At 36.8% G+C, this 26,931-nt stretch overlaps 1 protein-coding gene across 7 annotated transcripts in view; it reads left to right on the top strand.

Moving 5' to 3' along the window:
* The window catches only part of NEO1 (neogenin 1), a 248,202-nt gene that overhangs the window by 184,136 nt on the left and 37,135 nt on the right, over positions 1-26,931 (top strand). For all 7 annotated transcript variants that reach the window (XM_057543239.1, XM_057543244.1, XM_057543240.1 and 4 more), the window contains 7 exons: positions 4,814-4,968; positions 9,308-9,456; positions 9,833-9,971; positions 16,805-16,854; positions 17,826-17,973; positions 20,838-20,948; positions 22,029-22,223. In XM_057543239.1, coding sequence (XP_057399222.1) covers positions 4,814-4,968; positions 9,308-9,456; positions 9,833-9,971; positions 16,805-16,854; positions 17,826-17,973; positions 20,838-20,948; positions 22,029-22,223 — 947 coding nt within the window. The remainder of the gene's footprint in view (positions 1-4,813; positions 4,969-9,307; positions 9,457-9,832; positions 9,972-16,804; positions 16,855-17,825; positions 17,974-20,837; positions 20,949-22,028; positions 22,224-26,931) is intronic.

The following is a 26,931-nucleotide window of genomic DNA, read 5'->3' as shown; positions in this document are numbered from 1 at the left end:
ATTATTCAAGAAATAATGTTGACATAATTAACCTCCATTTAATAGAAGGAATAAAAGTTGTATCTCTGTCTTATGTATAACAAGTTATAGATGTATCAAGACGTATTTTTAAAACTTCTAAGTCTATTAGAAGAAAATATAGAAGCTATTTTCATCACTTAATGTATCTTTTAAAGGAAGACAGAAAATTCAGGAACCATATAGGAGAGATTGACAGAGTTTATTATATAACTGTAAAATTCCATGTGATAAAACATAATAAACAAAATCAAATTATCAACCGGTAAGCTGGGAAAAAATTTAACATTTGTAAAAGATTGTATTGATACCCAGTCTATATAAAGAACTTTTACAAATCACAAGTAAAAGATATCTCATGAGGCAGATGGTATAAGTAGGTGCCTCAAAGAAGTTAGTGGAAAGCCCATTAAAGTTAAAAAAAAAAGTTTTCACCATTACTAACAATCTTGGAAATACAAAATGATGAGTTACCATTTTTCACCTGTAAGGCTGGCAGAAATTTTAAGTTGATAATATCCAGTGTTAAGTGAGATGAATGTTGGGATTAAATCCAATCTAGGATTTTGGTGGCAGTATAAATTAGAGGAGCCTTTGGAGAAGGTGATTTGGCAGAATTTTAAAAAAAGTTTTTAATGCACATTCCTTTCAACCCAACAATTACACTTCTAGGTGTCTGTCCTATAGATATGCCAATATACATACACATAGGGCACTCATAAAAAATGTTTATTGTAGCATTATTTGTAAGGATTTAAAAAAGGAAAGAAAGTAAATGTCCATTGGTAGAGGAATGGGCATATAGTTAATATATGTATATCCATATGAAGTATGATGCAGGAATTTTTTTAATGACTTATATCTATGTATTTTGATGTGTATATAAATGCCTAGATTAGTGATTCTCAACCAGGGACAGTTTTGCCCCCCATCTCCCAATGGGCATTTGGCAATGTCTGCTGACATTTTTGGTTATTGCAACTGAGATGGGAGGGGATGCTTACTGCCATCTAGTGAGTAGAAGCCAGAGATGCTGATAAATATCCTACAATGTACAGGGCAGCTCCCCTCCACCCACCAAAACAAAGAATTATCCTGCCCAAAATGTCAAGATACAGGTCTACACGCCACCTTTAGGTCTCAGGGTGGAACAGGTTTTAAGGAGGGAGAAAAACTAGGACTTCTAATTTTTTTAATTATATATACTTTGGTTTTTAATGAAAATCTATCACTTATTAGTGAATCATGTGTTGAAATAAGCAGAGATGATTAATAAGTGAAGTTGGAATTGAAAAAATGTAGAAGATAAATTGGCAGGGGCAGGAGGACAGGGCAAGTATATGTGAAGAAAGAGGAGATGCAAGGAAGATCCAATTTAATTTGTGTTGTCTGTTGTTGAAAGGATGGGAAAGTAAGAAAGCTCTGGCCTAGAGTTTTTGGTCAGAATTAGTAAGAGATTACAATAAAGTGGAAGTTTGGAGCCAAGTGTTGGAATTTTGACATAATCAGTTAAGAAGGGACCATTTTAGACTCCTGAGCAAGTGTACACTGTGGTTTTATTAAACAACTTTTATTAGCAGTACTTGGAGAGCACTGCATAAGATTAGAGAGGAAAAGCGGTGGAGTCAGGGAGACAGATCAGTAGTAGTTAGGTTGATCTAGGCATGCAGTAGGCCCTGATGAAGATGACAGCAGTGACTTGGAACAGACAGAATAAATCCGGGGAATATTTCAAAGGAATATTCTTGGAGATTGTAATAATAATTTTTGTCGCTTTATTACTTTAAGATTATGATTTCTGAATAGAAGCAATGAAGGAATAGAAATAACACTAAGTCAAAGACTAGATCCCTGTTACTTGTTTTATAAACAAAATTTATTTAACCTTTATAAGTTTAAATTTTCTAATCTAAAAAATGAAGGTAATACATTATCTTCATAGACTTAAAACGTTTCGATGTGAGGATATATGCCGCTGCCTGCATTTACAAATTCCCCTACTTCCTGCATTTGATAATTCAACCACCAGGTGGCCTTATGTGCCTTGGTCATGAGCTATATAATTCTGTTGGGTACCTGAGTTTCCCAAAATTCCAAAGGGTCCTTCCTCTGCCATTTCACCTATGAAATGTTCACCTTTTTTTTTCAATGCCTTTAATGTAAACAGCAGTATTTTCTGTTAGCCACCAAATGGAAAGTACAGAGTAAGTTATTCCAGAAATTAATAGCATTTTAGAGTTGGACAAAGCCTTACGTATCTGTTAGTGTAGTCCGGGAGCTGGCACACTATAGACCCTGGGCCAAATCAAACTTTTTATTTTTATGGCCCAAGAGCTAAGAATAGTTTTTACATTTTCAAACGGTTACATTTTAATAGGTTATACAAGTAACTACAGTTGACCCTTGAACAACACGGGTTTGAACTGCACACATCCACTTATATGTGGGTTTTTCTCAGTAAATCCGTAGTACAGTACTACACGAGCCACGGTTGGTTGAATTCCCAGATGCAGAGCCGTGGATAGGGAGGACCAACTAAAGTTATACTTGGATTTTTAACTGTGGAGATGGTTGGTAATATTTTTCATTTGGCATCTTGGCCTGTAGATATTTACTATCAAGCCCTTTAAGAAAAAGTTCACCACCCTGGGCTCATTCTTTCATTTAATACATGAAGAAACTGAAGCCCAGAAAGAATTGGTGACTTTCCCGCGATCCCCTAGCAAGCTAGTAGTGTTGCCAGAACTAGAATTGGAGCTCCTAACTTCTGGCCCAGCACTGTCTTAGTATAAAGTGTATCTTTTCCTTTCTCTTTTGACTCTTAACTAAGACATTCTAACCTAAGACCCATGATAACCTCACACATTTATGAGAATTGTCCTTCATAACTCACCCTGGATCTTTCCTGAAGTCAGAAGTTTTTTTCTAGACAGACTTGGTTCTGGGACCTCAGACCAATCTACTGTTAGAAGCCTTTTCAGGTGCTAGATGTTTCATCCTAGGGAATCATACCTACTACTGATTTTTTCTTATTGTAATGCTTCTGTAGAAATTTGTTCTAGGTATTTTCCCCTTTTACATAGGAACAAACAAAAAGATAAACGTGATATCATTACTATATCAGATTTACACATCAAAAGGCAAATTTCCATTCATTCATTCAGCACACATTTGCGATGCTACTTCTGTGTGTGAGCCATCTGCTAGTGCTTCTGTGGTATGTGAACATGGATGAGACACTCTCACTCTGATTTAAAATAAGATAGTGCCCCCCTCCCCCCGGCTGTCTTTCTGAGAGAGAAATTGTTTAAACTTTCATGTACAGTGAGCGAAACAGACTATTCTGTGCTCTGGCGTGGAGCTGTTAGTTTAATGAAGTGTCAAATACCATACTTCCTTTTAGACAGCATTTGTGATTGGATCAAGTGTCAGAAACCTCACAGCATAAGAAATCAGTTGATACTCTCCTTCTAAATCTTGTGATTTAGAGATTTAGCTGAAGAGAAAATAATATCTATAGATATCTCAAGTGTCTCTGAGCAATAACTTTTGTTACCATGATATTCTTTTCCAATGGACCTAACTGACTGTAGACAGACAACCTTTATAAATACGTTGTGCGTGGGTACTGTTTGTTTGTTTTCATTAAAATAACGTAGTTTAAAGAACTATAGAAAACTTTTGAAAAACGCTTACGTCTCCGAAATGCAAATGTTCACACACAATCAGACAAATTGGCATATGGTCATGTAGAACTAAACAAATTTTAATCAGTAGCTTCAGGGAAAATTATCAATATTTTAAAGTAAGAATTTAATTCAACAGATTATTAGGTAATTTAAAATAATTTCTTCCACAGAGTAGTTTTGGGCCCTTTTATTGCTCTCTCAAGATAGACACAGATCTTTCCTCACATGATCAGTAATTTTTAAAGACCAGCTATTTGTCTAAAACAAGTATTTTCCTTTACAATATTTGTTGAAAGCAAATATAATCTGGTTTTTGTTATAGTGAGTACAGTATACTGAGCATAATTATGGGCCCAAGTGTGGACACAGAGACCCCCAAAATAGAGCCTGGAGGCCGCCTTTTTAAAGAACCTAACTGATAACAGTTTTTATGTTTTCATCTCATAACACTAGACCACTGGCCATTTGTACTGTTTGTGATAAGATTTGTTAAACATTTCAAATCAGTTTGAAAATCATTCAAGAAGAGTTTTTGTTTTAAGAAATAAATTATAAAAATCAGAGTCATGATTAGCTTATTTTATAGACTGGATTCATTTAAATTTTTAATGTTCTCAGTTTTGAAAGTAATAATCTCTAATTTTCTTTTTATTGAGAGTCTGTTATCCAGAAGGTACACAGCATTCTTTGATACTGTCTGTGACAATTGGGTCATACCTATAATCACCTTCTATATGTCTCCCTGAGGATAACCCCTTAAAATTCAGTGATTCCTAAAGCGTACAGAATTGGTGACCAGCTGCCCCATTTGAGATGGCACCAAGAAGACTCTCTGTGTCTTTTCTGAAAGGAAGTTGTGAATATGGCCAGCAATATCAGTAATGTTTAAGCAAGAACATCAGTGATTTATCAGACATGTATGACATTGCTCTTTGCCAGTGTCCATATTCTGTGCACTGTTCCACCCCCCAAAATTTCCTTTTTTGAGAGTTAATTTGACTTAGATTTATTAAGATTTTGATGTCATATAGTATCTATAGGCATTACAATGAAAATGAAACTGCACATTCTGGAAATTTTCCTAATCGATCCCTCTTTCTCCAAAGGGAACGTGTTGAAAATACCAGTCGCCCCGGAGAAATGCAGGTAACCATCCAAAACCTAATGCCAGCGACTGTGTACATCTTTAGAGTTATGGCTCAAAATAAACATGGCTCCGGAGAGAGTTCAGCTCCACTACGAGTAGAAACACAGCCTGAGGGTAAGTCTCCCACCTCTCTGTCAGCCCCACCTGTAGGGAGACCTGTATGAAGGGCTACCTTATATATAGCCTGGCATACCATAGGAGTGCAGAAGATAACAATTCCTCACGTTCAAGGTCCTTACAAAATAGTTACGGGAGATCAAATTAATTCACATCAAGCAGTAGCAAATAGTGTAAGACAATATAATTCTGCTGATAGACACCCAAATTTTACTGATCCTTTAAGACCTAGCTCAGATGCCTTCTTAGAATCTTCCCTCTGATCTTATCTAATATTGTATCTCGACAGTCCTAAGATACATTATCATTTTCTTCCTTGAATTATGGTTATGAATATATCTCATTAATTTTATGGCAAAGACAGAGTCTTTGTTATCCTTTTATTTCCCACCATATCTAATGCAGTGCCTCACACAGGAAGTAGCTATTTGATAATTGTTATCAACGGGATTGCCCTGATCTTTATACATACCACACTCTTTGGAATCTCTTCAGGGCTTTACTTTGGACCTGCTGTCTTTTGTGCTAAATAATGTTACTTCCACTTACATTTCTTAAGAATTTCTCCAACTGAAATGAGTGTCAAGTTGATTTATCTTATAAGTGTCTTCTGTGTCTTAAATTTTGGTTTTAAACTATAGGCCAGAAATGACAAGAAGCAGTCAAATCAGAATTAATGCTTATCTCATGAGGCTTTCTTCTACACTTTTACGTTTTAACATGAGCCACTGTTTTTCCTTGGAGCCTTCTCCAGATTTCTTTTACTGTTAACTGCACTAGTGTTTCTGTATTAACAAACTTGCAGTAACAAAAATTTTACTTCAGCTAGGGAGCATGGGAGATAAATTCGTGAAAGCTACTGACCAGGGAACTAAACATATTAAATGAATTTACCGCTGAAACTATGGAAATAATTCAAGGACTCTGCCTGATGGGTAGAATAAGTAAAGGCAAGAAGCTGTGGAACTTCACTTTCTAATGCTGTAGCAAATCATTCACCCATCAAACAGTTACTGAGGACCTCCTCTACCAGGCACTGCACAAACTATTAGAGATGCAGGGGATGGACAAGATAGGAATTCTCCCCTTAAAGAATGAGCAGTCAAGATAGGAGGCCATTGATCATTTCAGTAATAGAGCTTAAAGATCAGGAATCAAACCCAAGCAACAACAAGAGGGCCAACAGAGAGCCGGGGCGTTGATTTAAGGAAAGAATGTGTTCTCGCTGCAGGGAAAGGACGTTGAATTTCATGGTTACTGTGTTCAGATGAGAGCAGGAACAATATTAGATTTCAAACTCAAGCCACAAAGCAAAACTCAATTTTCCTTCATTAACTCTCACATACAGGCATCATTCATGAGAGATAATGGGATACAGAACAAGGAAGGGTTACTGTAAAAGTTAGGTATATTAAGTCAGGTTCCTAGGAAAAGATGAGACCTGAGGTTGGCCTTAAAGCATTTGGCTTAGAGCAAGCATTCTTGGGGAAGGACACTGCTTGACCCAACCCCAAAATAGGACAACAGTGCACATGCAAGGTGAGTCATGATGAAAATGAAGGAAAAGACCACTGAATTTGATTCAGTGCAAGGGTTCAATCCTGGAGCCATGAACCTTCTGAAGATACATGAAAATATTTGTGTGTCTGTACATGTTCACATTTTCCTTGGGAAAGAGCCTGTGGTTTTCATTATCATTTCAGAACTTACAAGTCAAACTATTGAGAACCACTGGACTACAAGGGGCATTGTCAAGTTAGAGATGAAAGAAGAGATTTATTGAGTGCCTGTCATGTGCCAGGCACCGTGCTAGGCAGCAGGATGTAAAGATGAGTAAGACTTGACTTCTGTTCACAAGGATCTTACAGTTTGGTACCAGCGCCAGACAAGTAAACGGGCAATAATGTGATGTACAGTCATCACAGGGAAAGTAGGCAGCACAATCATTTATTCAAGGAATTCGATTAAAAGAAAGTAGCTAAATAAGAATATAGATGGAAGGGGCAACAGATTCTGGTGAGAGTATTTTAGGGGTAGAGAGTGACTATAACATGTTTTGGCAAAAGAGGAGTTAGTGGAGAGAGATTTGCATTTTATCTGGAGGTATTCAGCCTGGGGGCAGGTGGGAGGGGCCGTAAGTGTTGGAGTCAGCCCTGGGAAAATAGTTTACATTTTTAGCTTTTCAAACCAACTTAAATTTTTTTCCATTTTTTAATGCCACTGTACAGATGAAATGAAAGAATTTACTAGCGCCTTTTTTAGGATCATCTTTGCCTACATTTAGCCAATGAATATACTGAAAGTGATTTCAAGGGAATTTGTTCTGTTCTCCTTCCCTTTTAAAAAGTTAGGGGAAAGTTTTCCATAGCAGCAGAAGTGTGACAAATCCCACCTGTTAGGCTGCACAAAATATGCTCTTAAGTGAATAACATGATTCATGCCTAAATAAAGCAAACAACTGCCAGAAAACCGTATTCAGCTTTCTCTGCTTTGGTAGGAAAACTAATCTTAAGCTGTCATGCTGTTATTTAAGCAAGCCAGTTTGTTTTACATTTTGTTAGTTTTTTCCCCTTTCCTTAAATCTAATGGATGTCTGTTACAGAAGCACTGACACCAGAGAAATGGTTTTCAGATATAGAGTATCCACCAAGGTGTAGATATAGGCACCTGCCAGGATTTGTGTATAAGTTGGGACTGGAACCTGTCAGTCAGACAAAAAGAATATAGTAAAAAAGGATGTGAGCTGTTGTAGGATTTAGAGCTGGGCAGACAATCAGTCAACCAATCATGGGATCTTCCAGTCACATCATCCCACAGAGGGTGTTGTCATAATCCCCTGACTGGTTTTCCTGAGTCCACGTTTTAGAACGAGGAAGTGCTCAGCTCCTAGCTCCACCACTCTCCAACTTTTCCATCATTTGGGAATGGTTCTTAACCTCTCAGCCTCATCCATAAGTAGGGATGATAACAGTATCCGTCTCATTTGGGTTAGTGCACAGATTAAATAAGATGTAATTTAAATAAATGTAAAGCACTTAATGCTGGACTGATTGCAAGCATTCAATAAATGGTGGCTATTTTTTAAATTATTATTTATCTAGTCTTGTGCCATTATTGTTTTTCTTCCGTGCATGTGTTCACATGTTCTTTTTAAATGCAGATCTGGTCATGTCATGTTCCTGCTCATGATTTTTCAGTAGTTACCTAACACCTACAAGAAATAATCCAAACTCATAGCAGGACCTTAGAGGTTCTCCTTTATCTGGCTCTCGTCATCCTTTGCAGCATTCTCTCTCCCATATCCATTCTTTGTTTCAACCTGAACCACATGACACTGTCTCCTCACCTGTTATGTCCAAATTGACTGGATCAATTTCCCCCTTGGTGTCTGAGAAAACTACTCATTCTTCCTGCTCCCCAGAAGTCCTCACCAATCCTTCCCTTTCCTAACCATCCCCACCCAAAGCAGAATTGTGTACTCTCTTCTTTCAGTTTTCATTACAGACATTACCTAATCTATCAGCACTTACAACCTTCTTTGTAACTATTTATATGTCTGACTTCCCTCTAGACTGGGAGTTCTTTGTGGGCAGGGACTCTGTCCATCATTCATTGTATCCCCAGAGCCTGGCAAAAGAAGGCTCTCTTTTTGTGATGTTTGCTTTTATGTGCTGCAGTCCCACTGCAAAACTAGGATTTTATAAACCACAAGAAGAATTCTGCACTGTTCACTTTTTTCTTTGAATAAATTTGAGATACTTCACAGATAATTTTTGGTTTTTCAGTCATAAAGAGGGGAATCATTTAATTATATATTATCCTGAAACCACTTCAGTCAGATCACTTGTTTTCGTCATTTTTATTGTTTTAAAAACATAGCCAGGGCTTCCCTGGTGGCACAGTGGTTAAGAATCCGCCTGCCAGTGCAGGGGACACAGGTTCGAGCCCTGGTCCCGGAAGATCCCACATGCCGCGGAGCAACTAAGCCCGTGTGCCAGAACTACTGAGCCTGCACTCTAGAGCCTGCGAGCCACAACTACTGAGCCCGCGTGCCACAACTACTGAAGCCCACGTGCCTAGAGCCCACGCTCTTCAACAAGAGAAGCCACCTCAGTGAGAAGCCCGCGCACTGCAATGAAGAGTAGTCCCTGCTCTCTGCAACTAGAGAAGACCCGCATGCAGCAACGAAGACCCAACGCAGCCAAAAATAAATAAATAATAAAATAAAATAAAATAAAATAAAATAACAACATAGTGTGCCATTATTGCTGAGAATGGTCTTGAGGGATGCAGTAAATTTTATTTATGTCTTACTGTCTTGAAATTTTCTTTCTAGTTCAGCTCCCTGGCCCAGCACCTAACATCCGAGCATATGCAACTTCACCTACTTCCATTACTGTCACCTGGGAAACACCATTGTCTGGAAATGGGGAAATTCAGAATTACAAACTGTACTACATGGAAAAAGGAACTGATAAAGAACAGGTATAATATGAAGCCATTTTTTAATGCATTGATTGGAATAGTAGAGTTGAAATATATTTCCAAAACTCAATACCTGCTTGTCTAGAAATCTGAGGAAAAAAATATGTATACGAAATGAAAAGTTGATAGATTCTGTTTCTTGGTACAAAGGTTTATTCTGTAGTTTTTGCCAGCAAGGGTTCCTAAACATCAAGGAGTATTTCTCAGCAAACTGCAGTGCTTATGATTAATTTGCTTTAACTGTTAAATAATATTCTGTAAAAGGGATAAAAATCTGCATTATGTCAAATATAGAATTTGTATAGTTAATTATTTATTTTGCAGCATTTCTTTTGGCTTGAGTTGTGTATATATAAATTGTTTTATGTTATTCAAGGATGTTGATGTTTCAAGTCACTCCCACACCATTAACGGGTTGAAAAAATATACAGAGTATAGTTTCCGAGTGGTGGCCTACAATAAACATGGTCCTGGAGTCTCCACACAAGATGTTGCTGTTCGAACATTTTCAGATGGTGAGTCTTTCTTCCTCTGGAACAAAATACCATGCTTGGGGGCGCTGGTGGCATAGTAGCAACATCATGGGCTTTGATGTCAAGGAGCTTTGGTTCAGATACCAGTTCTAGTAGTGGGACTTCAGTCAAGTCACTTCACATGTCTGAGCATGTTTCCTTATATATGAAATTTATAATACCAACTTCATTGGGTTGCTGTAAATATCCAGTGAGAGAGCATAGAACATGTAGTGCCTGGTACTAAATAGTTTCTCCGTGTTTTTATTTTTACTAGATGCTTTTGTATAAGTAAATATTATTGCTTGTTCATAGCACAGACCATCCCAGGGCTGTTGGAAGGCTGGGCTTGCTCTACTTAGTAATCACATTTGCCTGCCAAATAGGTCTTTTTTTTTTTTAACATCTTTATTGGAGTATAATTGCTTTACAATGGTGTGTTAGTTTCTGCTGTATAACAAAGTGAATCAGCTATACATATACATATATCTCCATATCTCCTCCCTCTTGTGTCTCCCTCCCACCCTCCCTATCCCACCCCTCTAGGTGGTCACAAAGCACGGAGCTGATCTCCCTGTGCTATGCGGCTGCTTCCCACTAGCTATCTGTTTTACATTTGGTAGTGTGTATATGTGCCTGCCACTCTCTCTCTTCATCCCAGCTTACCCTTCCCCCTCCCCCTCCCCATGTCTTCAAGTGCATTCTCTATGTCTGCATCTTTATTCCTGCCCTAAACCTAGGTTCTTCAGAACCATTTCTTTTTTTTTTTTTAAGATTCCATATATATGTGTTAGCATACGGTATTTGTTTTCCTCTTTCTGACTTACTTCACTCTGTATGACAGGCTCTAGGTCCATCCACCTCACTACAAATAACTCAATTTCGTTTCTTTTTACGGCTGAGTAATATTCCATTGTATATATTTGCCACATCTTCTTTATCCATTCGTCGGTTGGTGGACACTTAGGTTGGTTACATGTCCTGGCTGTTGTAAATAGAGCTGCAGTGAACATTGTGGTACATGACTCTTTTTGAATTATGGTTTTCTCAGGTTATATGCCCAGTAGTGGGATTGCTGGGTCATATGGTAGTTCTATTTTTAGTTTTTTAAGGAACCTCCATACCGTTCTCCATAGTGGCTGTATCAATTTACATTCCCACCAACAGTGCAAGAGGGTTCCCTTTTCTCTACACCCTCTCCAGCATTTATTGTTTGTAGATTTTTTGATGATAGCCATTCTGACTGGTGTGAGGTGATACCTCATTGTAGTTTTGATTTGCATTTCTCTAATGATTAGTGATGTTGAACATTCTTTCGTGTGTTTGTTGGCAATCTGTATATCTTCTTTGGAGAAATGTCTGTTTAGGTCTTCTGCCCATTTTTGGATTGTGTTGTTTGTTTTTTTGATATTGAGCTGCATGAACTGCTTGTAAATTTTGGAGCTTAATCCTTTGTCAGTTGCTTCATTTGCAAATATTTTCTCCCATTCTGAGGGTTGTCTTTTGGTCTTGTTTATGGTTTCCTTTGCTGTGCAACAGCTATTAAGTTTCATTAGGTCCCATTTCTTTATTTTTGTTTTTATTTCCATTTCTCTAGAAGATGAGTCAAAAAGGATCTTGCTGTGATTTATGTCATAGAGTGCTCTGCCTATGTTTTCCTCTAAGAGTTTTGTAGTATCTGGCCTTACATTTAGGTCTTTAATCCATTTTGAGTTTATTTTTATGTATGGTGTTAGGGAGTGTTCTAATTTCATACTTTTACATGTAGCTAATTTCATACTTTTACATGTAGCTGTCCAGTTTTCCCAGCACCACTTATTGAAGAGGCTGTCTTTCTCCATTGTATATTCTTGCCTCCTTTGTCAAAGATAAGGTTACCATATGTGAGTGGGTTTATCTCTGGGCTTTCTATCCTGTTCCATTGATCTATATTTCTGTTTCTGTGCCAGTACCATACTGTCTTGATTACTGTAGCTTTGTAGTATAGTCTGAAGTCAGGGAGGCTGATTCCTCCAGCTCTGTTTTTCTTTCTCAAGATTGCTTTGACTATTTGGAGTCTTTTGTGTTTCCATGCAAATTGTGAAATTGTTTGTTCTAGTTCTGTGAAAAATGCCATTGGTGGTTTGATAGGGATTGCATTGAATCTGTAGATTGCTTTGGGTAGTATAGTCATTTTCCTAATGTTGATTCTTCCAATCCAAGAACATGGTCTATCTCTCCATCTATTTGTATCATCTTTAATTTCTTTCATCAGTGTCTTAAGTTTTCTGCATACAGGTCTTTTGTCTCCTTAGGTAGGTTTATTCCTAGGTATTTTATTCTTTTTGTTGCAGTGGTAAATGGGAGTGTTAGTTTCTCTTTCAGATTTTTCATCATTAGTGTATAGGAATGCAAGAGATTTCTGTGCATTAATTTTGTATCCTGCTACTTTACCAAATTCGTTGATTAGCTGTAGTAGTTTTCTGGTAGCATCTTTAGGATTCTCTATGTATAGTATCATGTCATCTGCAAACAGTGACAGCTTTACTTCTTCTTTTCCAATTTGGATTCCTTCTGTTTCTTTTTCTTCTCTGATTGCTGTGGCTAAAGAGAAGCCTTGTCTTTTTAGCAAGCCTTGTCTTGTTCCTGATCTTAGTGGAAATGGTTTCAGTTTTTCACCATTGAGAACGACGTTGACTGTGGGTTTGTCATATATGGCCTTTATTTTGTTGAGGTAAGTTCCCTCTATGCCTACTTTCTGGAGGGTTTTTATCATAAATGGGTGTTGAATTTTGTCGAAAGGTTTTTCTGCATCTATTGAGATGATCATATGGCTTTTCTCCTTCAATTTGTTGATATGGTTTATCACATTGATTGATTTGCATATATTGAAGAATCCTTGCATTCCTGGGATAAACCCCACTTGATCATGGTGTATGATCCTTTTAATGTGCTGTTGGATTCTGTTTGCTAGTATTTTGTTGAGGATTTTTGCATCTATGTTCATCAGTGATATTGGCCTGTAGTTTTCTTCGTGACACCTTTGTCTGGTTTTGGTATCAGGGTGATGGTGACCTCATAGAATGAGTTTGAGAGTGTTCCTCCCTCTGCTGTATTTTGGAAGAGTTTGAGAAGGACAGGTATTAGCTCTTCTCTAAATGTTTGATAGAATTCGCCTGTGAAGCCATCTGTTCCTGGGCTTTTGTTTGTTGGAAGATTTTTAATCACAGTCTTAATTTCAGTGCTTGTGACTGGTCTGTTTATATTTTCTATTTCTTCCTGGTTCAGTCTCGGAAGCGTGTGCTTTTCTGAGGATTTGTCCATCTCTTCCAGGTTGTCCATTTTATTGGCATATAGTTGCTTGTAGTAATCTCTCATGATCCTTTGTATTTCTGCAGTGTCAGAAATACAAAGTCAGTTGTTACTTCTCCTTTTTCATTTCTAATTCTATTGGTTTGAGTCTTCTCCCTTTTTTTCTTGATGAGTCTGGCTAATGGTTTATCAATTTTGTTCATCTTCTCAAAGAACCAGCTTTTAGTTTTATTGATCTTTGCTATTGTTTCCTTCATTTCTATTTCAGTTAATTCTGATCTGATCTTATGTTCTCTTTCCTTCTGCTAACTTTGGGGGTTTTTTGTTCTTTCTCTAATTGCTTTAGGTGTAAGGTTAGGTTGTTTATTTGAGATGTTTCTTGTTTCTTAAGGTAGGATTGTATTGCTATAAACTTCCCTCTTAGAACTGCTTTTGCTGCATCCCATAGGTTTTGGGTCATTGTGTTTTCATTGTCATTTGTTTCTAGGTATTTTTTGATATCCTTTCTGATTTTTTCAGTGATTTCTTGGATATTTAGTAGTGTATTGTTTAGCCTCATGTGTTTGTATTTTTTGCAGATTTTTTTCCTGTAATTGATATCTAGTCTCATAGCTTTGTGGTTGGAAAAGATACTTGATACGATTTCAATTTTCTTAAATTTACCAAGGCTTGATTTGTGACCCAAGATATGATCTATCCTGGAGAATGTTCCATGAGCACTTGAGAAGAAAGTGTATTCTGTTGTTTTTGGATGGAATGTCCTATAAGTGTCAAGTCAGTCTTGTTTAATGGATCATTTAAAGGTTGTGTTTCCTTATTTTTTTTCGTTTTGGATGATCTGTCCATTGGTGAAAGTGGGGTGTTAAAGTCCCCTACTATTACTGTGTTACTGTCGATGTCCCCTTTTATGGTTGTTAGCATTTGCCTTATGTTTTGAGATGCTCCTATGTTGGGTGCATACAAATAGGTCTTTTAAATTCCTCAGGATTTTGTGACAGTTTATTTCTCACCTGTGACTGAATATTTGCTTATACCCATGACCCTAAAGCAGTCGTTTTCAAAGTACAGCCTGCCAACAAGATTGAGTTGGTCAAGACCAGCATTTTTAAAAAATGTTTTTAGAGTAGAACAGAAAATAGCAGTTTATTGCACTTAGTATATGTATTACGTCCTGAAACTCAGCTAAATCCAAGTGTTAACAAAAATGTCTTTGTCTTAAAAATGTGTGTATATGTCTCTAGCCCTTATATATAAACAAGCATGCCTTAGAAGCTATAGTTTGACTCCTTTAAGCAGGTGGTCAGACATCACATCACCAACAAAGGAGCAGACTGACATCATGTGATATGTTGCATCGAGAAAGATATAACTTCACCTCTATGTTGTATCCCTGCCAAAAATGTTTAATTTAAATATGATCATGATGAAATAATGAGACATATTGAAATTGATGGACATTCTGCAAATAATTAAATAAACTGTCCTGAGTTCTTAGCAAATACTAGTCTCATGATAGAAACAAAAAAGGTAGGAGAGTCGTTCTAGAATCTAGATTAAAGGAAAGTAAAGACACATGAAATAAAATAAAACGTGTGATCTTTGACTGATTCTGGGAGTTAAAACAGCTAAAAAGGACAGTCTTGGTACAATTAACTTAATGTTAGGTTGGTATAGTATCAGTATTAAATATTAGATATGTTATTAGGTATATTAGGTAATATTTTTGTGTTAATTAGATTTTTAATGTGATCATTGTATTATCATTTTGTTGGAGAATGTTTTTGTTCTTAGGAGATACATACTGTAGTATTTAGGAGTGACGTATCATGACGACTGTAACTGTCTCTCAGCCATCCAGAAACAATATGTAGATAGATAAACATGTTTGTATAAATATAATGAGAGAAATAAAGCAGATTTGGCAGAATATTAACAGTTGGTGAATCCAGGAAAAGAATGCATGGTGTTCATTGTATTCTTCTTGTCACTCTTTGTGCTTGCAATTTTTCAGGATAAAAAGTTGGGAAAAATAAATGCAAACTGTAGTTTGGTTAGCCAACTACATTACCCTGTTTTTTGAGGTAGGCTCTTAAATCTACCCATGAGCCACTTTTAACTGCATTAAGTGGCTTGGCATGCTGACTACAGTGCCTGTCACAGGAACTGAATGTGTCTCAGCATGGTGGTTAAGGGCAGCACTTCGGAGTAAGATAAATCTTAGTTCCTACACCAGCTGAAACAAATACCTTGAACAAGTTAACTCTCCTGAGCTGCATCTATAGTTTTCTCATCTATAAAATGGGAATAATAATAGAAACTCCTTTGTAGGATTGTTTTAAGGATTAAGTACCTGTCATGTAGGAGCATGCAGCAGATCTTAGTTATAATGGTGGCAGTGGTGATGATGATGAAGAAGAAGACAGCAACAACAATTATGTTGGTGCCTTTGCAGCTAAGTCAGAGGTTCTTAACAGGGAGATGATCAAAACCATCCATGGACTTTTTTCAAAACACAGGTTCCTAAGTCTTTCTCCAGACCCTCTGTGCCTGAATCTCTTGGTTGAGGCCTGATGTACTTTGTGGTTAGCACAGGATTCAACAGTGAACAAGAAATAGTCTCTGTCCTCCAGAAGCCTGTAGCACAGTGGGCACTTAGTTATACGCCTGGTCACCAAATGTCAGAGAATGGGAGGGAGAAATTTTCATGGATGGATTAGGAGAGAAAAGCCAAGGTTAGCATTTTGTGATGGAGAAGAAACTAATCAGGTTTACTTAAGTTTTCTTTGCTTCCTATAATTACTACAAAAGGAGACACTGGAGGGTGTGTGGACCATAAACTTTGAGATACCCTTGTCTTATGTTCTAATATGAGAGAAGCTGAAGTTATACAGCTGTTTTTTAACCAATGGTCCCAAATTTCTCACATCTGAATGAGTGTTCCCTGCTACATAGTTGCCTTGGGAATCCAGATGGTTTCTTAACTGGACTGTCATTGCTTAAACATCTCTTTGCTCTACTTGGAAATTGCCTTTAAAACCAGTTTAGGACCCCACAAGAAAGCCAAGCTCATTGATTTGTGTACATCACATTTTGGACTCATAGTGATATTACCCAGTTGATTCATTTGCCATAGTCATTAGACTTGTTTCCAGAAAATATATCCCAAGATAAAGATATGCTACTCCCAAGAATATTCAAAAGAATACGTTAAAGATTCAGAATGTATTTGGGGTCTAGAAAAGTTTACAGTCTCTATCATATCCTTGAAGTAAGTACCTGACTTCCCAAAGGTACAGCCTGACTTGGGTATGGGTGCATATGTGAACGGGTCTCATTATTTTAAATGAATCAAATATGGCCCCACACCTTGTCCAGATACTATCAACATGAGGGCACTGGCTGCTGGGTTAGACCTTCAGGTTGTATATCAGTGTTTGAGATGTGCATTTATATAAAGTCCAGCCAAGAACAGTCACATGATGGGTGATGCCTGAGTGATTGAATTTTTTTTTCTTTTCTTTTTTTTTTTTTTTTCGCCTGTGCAGTTCCCAGTGCTGCTCCTCAGAATCTGTCTTTAGAAGTAAGAAATTCAAAGGTAAAACTTTATATTGCTGTTGTTCATTTTCTGTTTGCCTCAGAATGGCAAATAGAGAGGGAGATTCTGTATCAAAACAACCATAATCAAGCAAAGAAATAAAGTAACATAGATATTACACTTGCCAGTTTAAAGCTGGGCTTAGAAGCCAACTCTGGTTTATTCTGTTCAACTTTACTGCCTTTCTGTTGTGCAAAAATTACTTTCGCCTTTCTGCAAATACATTGCTATTATTGTGTAAATCATGACATCCTAAATGTTAACCATCCGGAACCTTGGTGACAGGTAGAAAGAAGTAAGTTGTTGTTTATAATACCATAGCCTGTTTAGTACTGTGAGGTGAGCCCAGTGTGAATCAAAGGCAGACGTCTGTCAGATGGTTGCATTGCTGAAGCTGTCCCTCCTGGTCAAGTTCACTGTGCACTGAAGGCCACGTGTGCCTCTCAGACGCCCAGAACCCCTCCTGGGCTGCATAGACAACTGAGACAGTCAGTTCTTTCAACAGGGACTATGGGACTCCTTTTCCTTTAAGAAACAACCAGCTGTTGATTAACAGTCCCCTCTTTGAAAAGTTTTAGACAGAAATTGTCTAATTTCGCTGTTGCTACAGTGGAAGTAGAAGAGAACCTTACACCTAACAGTAGTTTACTTCCTAATCCACATGCCTCTGACCTTATGTTTTCCTTCAAAAACTTTCCTGAGACTTTTGCCCAATGTCTTCATTCTGGCAAAATAAATCAAGTGCCCAGCGTATACTGCCCACAAATACAGTCTTCCCATTTGATCTTTGATGGTTTTAAAATTAAACACTATCTTTGAGTGATTATTAAATAACTTAGTAAAACTCTGTCTGAACACTCTGTTGCTTTTATGGTTCCATCTCTTACACACTGGATTCAGAGTAGTAGTACATAAAACAGGACCAAGATTTGATATATTCAGTCTTTTCCCTATAATCTTGTCTTTCCCAGAATATTGTGATTCACTGGCAGCCACCTCCTCCGGCCACACAAAACGGGCAGATCACTGGCTACAAGGTTCGCTACCGAAAGGCCTCCCGAAAGAGCGATGTCACTGAGACCTTGGTGACTGGGACACAGCTGTCGCAGCTGATTGAAGGTAAGCTGCTTTGCACATAGGCAAAAGCTGGAGATGGTGTCTCTCTCAAACATTGAATTGTGCTAGTCTAATGACTGCTCTGGGCCGTTGACTTACACAAAGCAAAAATGGTTTAAAACAATTTGTAAGAGTTCAGTCTACTTCTAACTTGATAAAAATTAGTGGAAAACACTCTTACAGGTTCTGCCATCTCTGGTGAAATTGTGTTTGAGTTTCATTGCCTTACTTGTATTTTTCTGTGTTCTCCATGTTTTCTTTTTTGAATATATATACACACACACACACACACACACACACACACACACACATATAACTCTTTTGTAATCTGAAAGAAAGGTAAAACAAAGCTATATAAGCAAAGAATCCACTCAGTCTAGTTGGTAGCAGAGGCCTACAAAATGACTTCTATAACGCTGACACCACTCAGGTGTATGTGGCCTGAAACAGCATTTGTGAATAGCCACAGCCATTCAGTAATCATTCATGCTTCTACAGACATGATAAAGTTTTAGAAAATTCTGTCAAGGATAGCTCTTTTGTATAGTTCTCCCTTTGTGTGCACAGAGCAAGTGGCACACCTGATAAAAATGAACCCTAATCCATATAATCTGTATAGGTATAGGTTTCTGAAAATTGGAGAGCCAGTGACAGTGAAAAACTGTACTCCATTAAACCAGCAAGCTTTTCTCTGTACTCCTCACCTCATGGATGAGATTGATTTCTTTCAAAATAGGAGAAGGTGAATGTTTGTCTTCAAGGGTATCTTTCAGTCTTCTAGTTTCCTCTCAGGAACCCCACAGCTCTAAGCTGCAGCAGGTAAATATGGCTGTAGGGTTGTTGCTGAGAAGTCTCACCAAAGGAGCAGTACAGCAAAATTGGTCACGGATGTTCTTAAAAGTCAGTCTGATTTTACTCCAGACACAGATAAATAACATTTCCCCAAAAATAAGCCTTTTATTTTGAATGTTTAATAGTAGATATTTATTGTATACCAGGCACTCTTCTTGTTTCTAATAAATAAAAGTAGATACAGTCCTTGCCCATGAGGAGACTATTCGTTTTCTGAATGGAACATTTGATGTATAAGCAGAGTACCACTTTCATCATAAAAATAGCCTTTTCTTTATCAAGAAAATTCTTGCATTTTAAAATCATATTTAGATTCATTGATTTGTTTAATAGACTTTATTGAACTTTTATTAGCAGGTACTGGCACTGAGTATACAGTGATGAGCAAAAGTGGAGATCATTATTCTCTTGAAGCATTAACTTGAGGCTGATAAATATTAGAGAACAGTATGGGTTCCCAAGATCCTGTACTGAACAACAAATTATAGGATTTTAAGTTTTAGCCAGAAGTAATTGTTGTGTCTTCTTTTTGTACCACTTACAGCACTAAACACATTCTGCCATATCTTTATAATATGAATCGAGTGCCTTGGTTTTAGGTCGATGAGCTCTCTAGGTTATCTTGAGGGAGAGGAGCTCAGCCTCTATACTCACGTGTCTCTCTCACTTGCACCTGCTTATGTGCACTCTCTCTCACTTGTTCTCTCCCTCTCTTTACATTCCAACTCCCCAGAGGAGAGGGAATGATAATCTGATTGGTTGAATTCTTCCAGGTCCTCAATTGAACCATGTTTGTTGTCTGTTAAAGTTACAAATGCTTGTGTAGCCCACTCTGGCACGTCCTGTTCAGTGTGTGCAGGGCGGAGACAGAGAGGTAAACTGACTTGGCCCCAGCCGTTCTGCTTCTCCTCCTGTCTTGCTTCTTGCTTTCTTGTGGACAAACAGAATCAGGATGGGCCTGCAGAGAACAGAACCTCCCATCTCTCCTCTCACACCACGTGACAGGATTGATTAACTGAGCAAGGGCTCATCCTGCATCCTAGCCAACTTCTCTCTCAGTAGCTCTCTCTTTGGAGTTTCTGTACTGTTTCTGCCAAAGATGCTGTTATTTGAATATGGGGAGGTAGGATAATTTTTCATAACCCTTACAAGACCTATCACAATATCTAGAATCTAAGTGCTCTAAAAATGTATGCATGTGAACTGTACACTTAGAAATGACTAAGATGATAAATTTTATGTTATATGTATTTTAACACAATAAAAAGAGAAAAAAATGGAAGCATGAATATATGAATAGCTGATCATATTATTGACTGTTACCCCACTTTGTAGGGTAGACTTTTACATGTAGATCTTTGTTGCCTTTGGTACATTGGTATATCAGGTACTTGGTTAGCTGATAGTAAATATGAAAGATCGCATAGTAGAAAGGCTTTATTTCTCTTTTACTTATAGTATATACTTATGGGCAATAGGCTGTTGAAAAATAGATTTCTAGGCCACATTTGATGTTTAAAATTTTTTCTACTGTGGTTATGGGGTGGCCCAGAGAACAGAGGTAAACTGGTAGGTGTTATATACCTCTGCATTATTTTCTGGTCTTTGGTGTCTTTTGAGACCAACTGACTTTGTTCCTTTGTTGTAACTCTTTCTTTCCTTTGGCCTCTTTTTGGCCTTGGCCTCCTTAGTAACAAAATGAAGGGATTGCATTAAGTGATCTGTAAGATGCCTTTAGGCTCTTTTAAAAGATCTGAAGTCTCCTGGGAGCTTTACTCATTTTGTTTTCCTCTTGGATTGTGTGGGCTTTAGCCCCTACTTCAGAGGTAGGAGCTCCTCTGTGCTGTGTTTACCTATTGCTTGTTTTGTATTAACTTTAACTGAAATGTTATCAAGATAGTAGCTTTGTATTAAGTTGGTGGATGAGGTATTTGCTTTAATGAGAGATTGCTGATCTTTTGTTTTTCCAAAGCTCTTGTTTCAACCCTTTTGTTTTTCTGTCGTTTGGGTTGCAGGTCTTGATCGGGGGACTGAATATAATTTCCGAGTGGCTGCTCTAACAATCAATGGTACAGGCCCTGCTACTGACTGGCTGTCTGCTGAAACTTTTGAAAGTGACTTAGATGGTAAGAACAACAATCGGCAGGATTGGCACAGGTTAGGTACTAAATGAAGTCAAATGAGTCAAACTGGAAAGGCACAGATTTTGGGTGTATGTGGCTTAAATCTGTGAACTTTAGTGGATTTATCCTGCTGTCATTCCTGTAATACAGCAAGTCTCCTGGAATGTTTTTTTTTTTTAGAGAGAACCATCCCTTTAAGCAGAACCAGCACAAGTAAAAATGTACAAGTGCTTTAAGTCTGGTTTTTTACCAAGCCCATCAAGTAGATAAATGATCTAAAATTTAAGGCTGAACCACATAAATTGTGCCTTTATTTCAGTTACAGTTTACCTTTTCCCTTAGTCCTGGAAAGCTTTCCCTTTTTCTCACCTGTTTATTCAGTAACTCCATGTGGGTGTGTGTATGTACCTTTATCAGAGACAGGTGCTGCACTTAAAAGACAAAAGACCTGGGTATTTACTCTAATTCTTTGTTTACTAATTTTTAAATAGTGGTAGAAATTTATGCCTTGAAATAATGTATGTGAAAGATACTGTAAATTGCCACCTTTTAAAGCCTCTTAGTCTCCCACCATTTAAATCAATTTGTGGTTCTAAAGTTTCATATTTTCTGACTTACCATATTACTTTGGGTGGTAAATAATTGATATCATTGCTGTAATATGATACTTGATCACCTGTTGACAGCAGGCTTCTAATTAGTTGATGTTGTGCCTTTCTCATTCCACCTGGTAGAGTTTGGGAATCAGATGTAGGACCAAGAGGAATGGGTAACAATTGAAAGACAATTTATTTGTTTTTCTCCATTGGGAAGACGTTCTTGGATTTCTTTCTCTTCTCTTCCAAATTAATACTGCAGTGTTTTGTATTTCAGGCTGTTTGAGTTTGTTTTCTTAGACTGCAGTAAAACCATGGGGCATACTTTACTGTACATACAGATTCTCTTTGAATTCTTGGGCAAAATGGAAAAAACTAAGCCCCAAATAATTTGGCAGAAGGCTGAACACCATTTCCCAAGCATCATGAAATATTCTAAAGGAAAGTGGCCCTGGATATCATCCTGCTTTTCTGTTTTCCTTCCCAGAAACTCGTGTCCCTGAAGTGCCTAGTTCTCTTCACGTCCGCCCACTTGTCACTAGCATCGTAGTAAGCTGGACACCTCCGGAGAATCAGAACATTGTGGTCAGAGGTTATGCCATTGGTTATGGCATTGGCAGCCCTCATGCCCAGACCATAAAAGTGGACTATAAACAGCGCTATTACACCATCGAAAATCTGGGTATGTGTGCTAAGTAGAGGAAGTAATCACACGTGTGATTTCTTTCTTTCTAACTTTTTATTGTGTAATAATTTTATTTTTACAGAAAACTTTCAAAAATAGTACAAAGAATTTTTATATATCCTTCACCCAGATTCCCCAAAGGTTAATGTTTTACCACATATGCTTTATCTGCTATATGTACCTGTTTTTTTTTCTCAGAACCATTTGAGAGTAAGTTGCAGACATGATGCGCCTCTATCCACTCATATTTACTTTTAATTTGCATTTCCTAAAAATAAGGGCATTTTCTAATATAACCACAGTGCAGTTATCAAAATGAGCAAATTAACTGTGAAACTATCTATAGACTTTATATTTTACTAGTTGTCTCATTAATGTCCTTTATAACAAAAGAAAAACATTGTTTTCTGTTGCAGGATCACATGTTGTATTTATTGTTTCTCATTAGTTTTCTTTTATATGAAACAGTTCCTTGTTTTTTTCTTGACTTTCATGACTATGACATTTTTGAAAAATACATATAGACCATTTATATTTTATAGAATGTTTCTCAGTTTAGACTTGTGTAATATTTCCTCATTACATTCAGCTTATGCATTTTTGGAAGGAGTGACATAGATGGCATGTGTTCTTGTCAGTACATCATATCAGGAGGCACATGAGAGTCTAATGCTAGTGATGTTAACTTTAACCGCTTGGTTAAAATGGTTATCTTCCACATTTCTCCACTATAAAGTTATTATTTTTTTCCTTCATAATTAAAAAGTACCTTGTAGGGGAGGTACCTTGAATCTTTGTAAATATCTTGTTTCTTGTCGAACTTTTATCACTAGTTTTAGAATCTTTAGTTAACAGTTATTACTGTGGTGTTTCCCAAGTGGTGATTTCCTAATTCCATTATTTCTTCTACATTTATTAGCATTCTTTGATAAGAAAGAGCTTTCCTTCTCTTCCATAGTGAAAGAGCGGCCAATGGGAGTCTCTTTATGACTAGTTTCTCTGTCCGTTTGACATCTCCCATCTTTCTTTGAGCACTTTCTTTCTTTTTGACACAGTAAGATGTTACAGGCTTATCTGGTATTTTCCTAGCCTTTGCCCTTGAATCAGCTGTTGCTTCTGATTTTTTATAAATGATATTTAGAAACCAGTATCTGAGCACTATACATGCTCATTGTTACTGGGGTAGAAATCCTGAGAAATCTATTAAAAAGGCTACTAAAACTATAACTGGGTTTAAAAGGTCACAAGATACAAAGTCAATATATAGAAACAGTTGTATTTCCACATACTAACAATAAGCAATTGGAAATTGGAATTAACAATACCACCATCAACAGAGGAATGGATAAAAAAGATGCGGTACATATATACGATGGAATATTAGCCATGAAAAAGAACGAAGTAATGCCATTTGCAGCAACATGGATGGACTTAGAGATTGTCATAGTGAGTAAAGTCAGACAGAGAAAGACAAATATCATATGATATTGCTTATATGTGGAATCTAAAAAAAGGGGTACAAATGAACTTATCTACAAAACAGAAATAGAGTTACAGATGTAGAAAATAAACTTATGGTTACCAGGGGGTAAGGGGGAGGAGGGATAAATTGGAAGAGTGGGATTGACATATACACACTACTATATATAAAATAGATAACTAATAAGGACCTACTGTGCAGTACAAGGGACTCTACTCAATACTCTGTAATGGCCTATATGGGAAAAGAATAAAAAAAAAAGTGGATATATATGTATAACAGATTCACTTTGCTGTACACCTGAAACTAACACAACATTGTAAATCAACTATACTCCAGTAAAAATTTTAAAAAATAACAATACCACTTAATAGCATCAAAAATATGAAGTACTTAGTATTTTTTATTAAAAATAAAAAATATATATATAAATATATATATATATATATATAGAAGATCTGTGCACTGAAGAGTAGAAAATGATGGCTGAGAGAAATTAAAGAAGACTTAAATAAATGGAGATACCATGTTCATGGATTGGAAAACAGTATATTACAAGGACAGTCCTCTCCAATGCAATCCCAAGTAAAATCCCAGTAGACTTTTTTCTAGACGTTGATAAACTTATTCTAAAATTTACATGAAAAATTGAAAGAGCTAGAATAGCCAAACACTTTTGAAAAAGAAGAATAAAGTTTAGAAGACCCACACTACGTGATTTCAGGACTTATTATAAAGCTACAGTAACCGAGACGTTGTGATAGTGTTTATGTAAAAGGTAGGTGAAACAAGATAGAGTCCACAAATAGATCCATACGTATATGGTAAATTGATTTTTGACAAAAATACTGAGATAATTCAGTGGGAAGAGGATAGTCTTTTCAACAGAAGGTGTGCGAATAATTGGATATCTGTATGAGAAAGAAAAAAGAACCTGCATTGACCCTTATCTCATACCATACACAAAAACAGATCTAAATACAACAGTTAAAACTATAGAACTTCTAGTAGAAAACAGAAAAAAAATCTTCATGAATTTGGGGTAGCAAGGATCTCTTAGGATGCAAAAAAGCACAAATTAAAAATTAAAAATTAATAAATCAGGCTTCCTCAAGATTTAAAACTTCTCCTTGGAAAGACACCAATAAGATGAAAAGGTGAGCCAGAGACTAGAAGAAAATACTCATCATTCAAGTACCTGACAAAGAATTTCAGTCTAGAAGATGTAAAAACAAACAAGCAAACAAAAAAAAAAGCACCTCTAACAACTCAATAAGAAGATAACAATCCAGTAAAAAAAGTACACAAAAGGTTTGGGTGGATAGTACACCAAAGAAGATGATATATGAGTGGACAATAAGCATATGAAAAGATTCTCAGCTTCATTAATCATCAAAGAAATGCAAATAAAGCCACAATGCAATATCACTGCACAACCTCTAGAATTGCTAAAATTTAATAGACTGATAATACCAGATATCAGCAAGGATGCAGAACTGGAACTCACAGTTGCTGTTGGGAATATCAGATGGTACAACCACTTTAGAAAACAGTTTGGAGGTTTCTTAAAATGTTGACCATACAACCCAACATTCCCACTCAAAGATAGTTAACCAAGAGAAATAAAGACACATATCTACACATAGACTTCTACACAGATGTTCATAATATATTTATTTATATAATCTAAAGGGGGTAAACAAGTAAATGGTAAATTATACTGTATCCATACAGTAGAATACTACTCAGCAATTCGAAGAAATAGGCTATGGATACATGCAACAAAACAAATCTCACAAACATTATGCTGAGCAAAAGAAGCCAAACACAAGAGAATACATACTGTGTTATTATATTTTTATGAAATTACAGAATGGACAGCACTTATTTATAGTGACACAGCAAGATGAGTGGTTGCCTGGAAATTGGGGTGGTGGAAATTTACTGCAAGGGGCATAAGGGAATTATTTGGAGTGTTGGAAATATTCTCTATCTTGATTGTGGTCATGATTACACAGGTGTATATATTTGTCAAAATTAAAAGTGTACATTTAAGTGGGTACATTTTAGTTTATATTAATTATGCCTCAAAGTTGAATTACAAAGCCAAAATTTTGAGATATAGGTAATATTTTATAATAGAAAATGAATTGATTTGGATAGGTATAATTACTTTTCCAAATTGGATTATATCATTATTGAGATCTTTCTTTGAAAGACTTACCTTTTAATTCAGAATCTTCCCTGACCAACTTTTTTGTTCACATCATTTCTTTATAAATATCTTTCCTAAGGACAATTTTAGATGTCTAACAAATTACTTACCTTCATCTTTTCTGGTAGAAAATAAGCAGCAATCTAATGCTTTATTCAAAAACAGAGTAGCCTTTCTCTTTTTCCTTTCAAGAAGAAACAGCACAGTTAACCTAGGAAGTGTTCCCCACACGAACAGTCTTATAAGGCAATTGTAGGAGAGCAAAAGAATGGGATAGGATGAAAATATCTCTATGGTGACCCACTCCTACTGTTTCCTTTATGAAACTACTGAAATGAAAATCCTCTGCAGTGCAGGCAGTACGTGGTCTTTGACTTTCAGGTGCTTTCAGTCTAATAGGAGAAGAAATGTAAAACACAGGAAACAATGAGATGAGTTGAAGTGAAGTATGTTCAGAGAAGGAAAAGGTGGTACGGCACAGTAGAGCAGTCAGGGAAGAAGCTTGACCTGTACTTGAAAGACTGAGTCAGAAGAGTGGTTGAAAAGAAGAGATGAGAAGGAGCACTGCATGTGCTGAAAACAGTAAACAGATTTTTTTAGTAAAGAGAGTGTACATTGAGAAGTAGCAAAAAATTAATTTTGCGTAAAGTAAAATAAGCTTGCTGTATTTATCATCACAGATAGAGCTAAGATGCATATAATATTGAACAAAAGTCAGCAGTTGAGAAATACTTCTAGGAATTCATTTATTCACACAAGAGCTCTTTCCTGAGCTTCAGATCCATAGAAACATCTGCTTGATGGGTGTTTGCACTGGGATATGTCCCATATTCTATCATAATTTAATTAAAATTAAAATTAGTACCTTCTCCTGCAAACTTTCAATCAATCAGCAAATACCCCAGACCCTGTGCTAGAGACAGAGCAAAGAATCAAACAGACATGATCCCTATTATTAGAAATAATACAATTTCTAAAAAATTGAAATTGTTTGGAGTGCTGAGGAAGAG

Source organism: Balaenoptera acutorostrata, chromosome 3, assembly GCF_949987535.1.
Source record: "Balaenoptera acutorostrata chromosome 3, mBalAcu1.1, whole genome shotgun sequence".
NCBI classification, from domain to species: domain Eukaryota; kingdom Metazoa; phylum Chordata; class Mammalia; order Artiodactyla; family Balaenopteridae; genus Balaenoptera; species Balaenoptera acutorostrata.
This window is presented reverse-complemented; position numbering and strand designations above follow the sequence as displayed.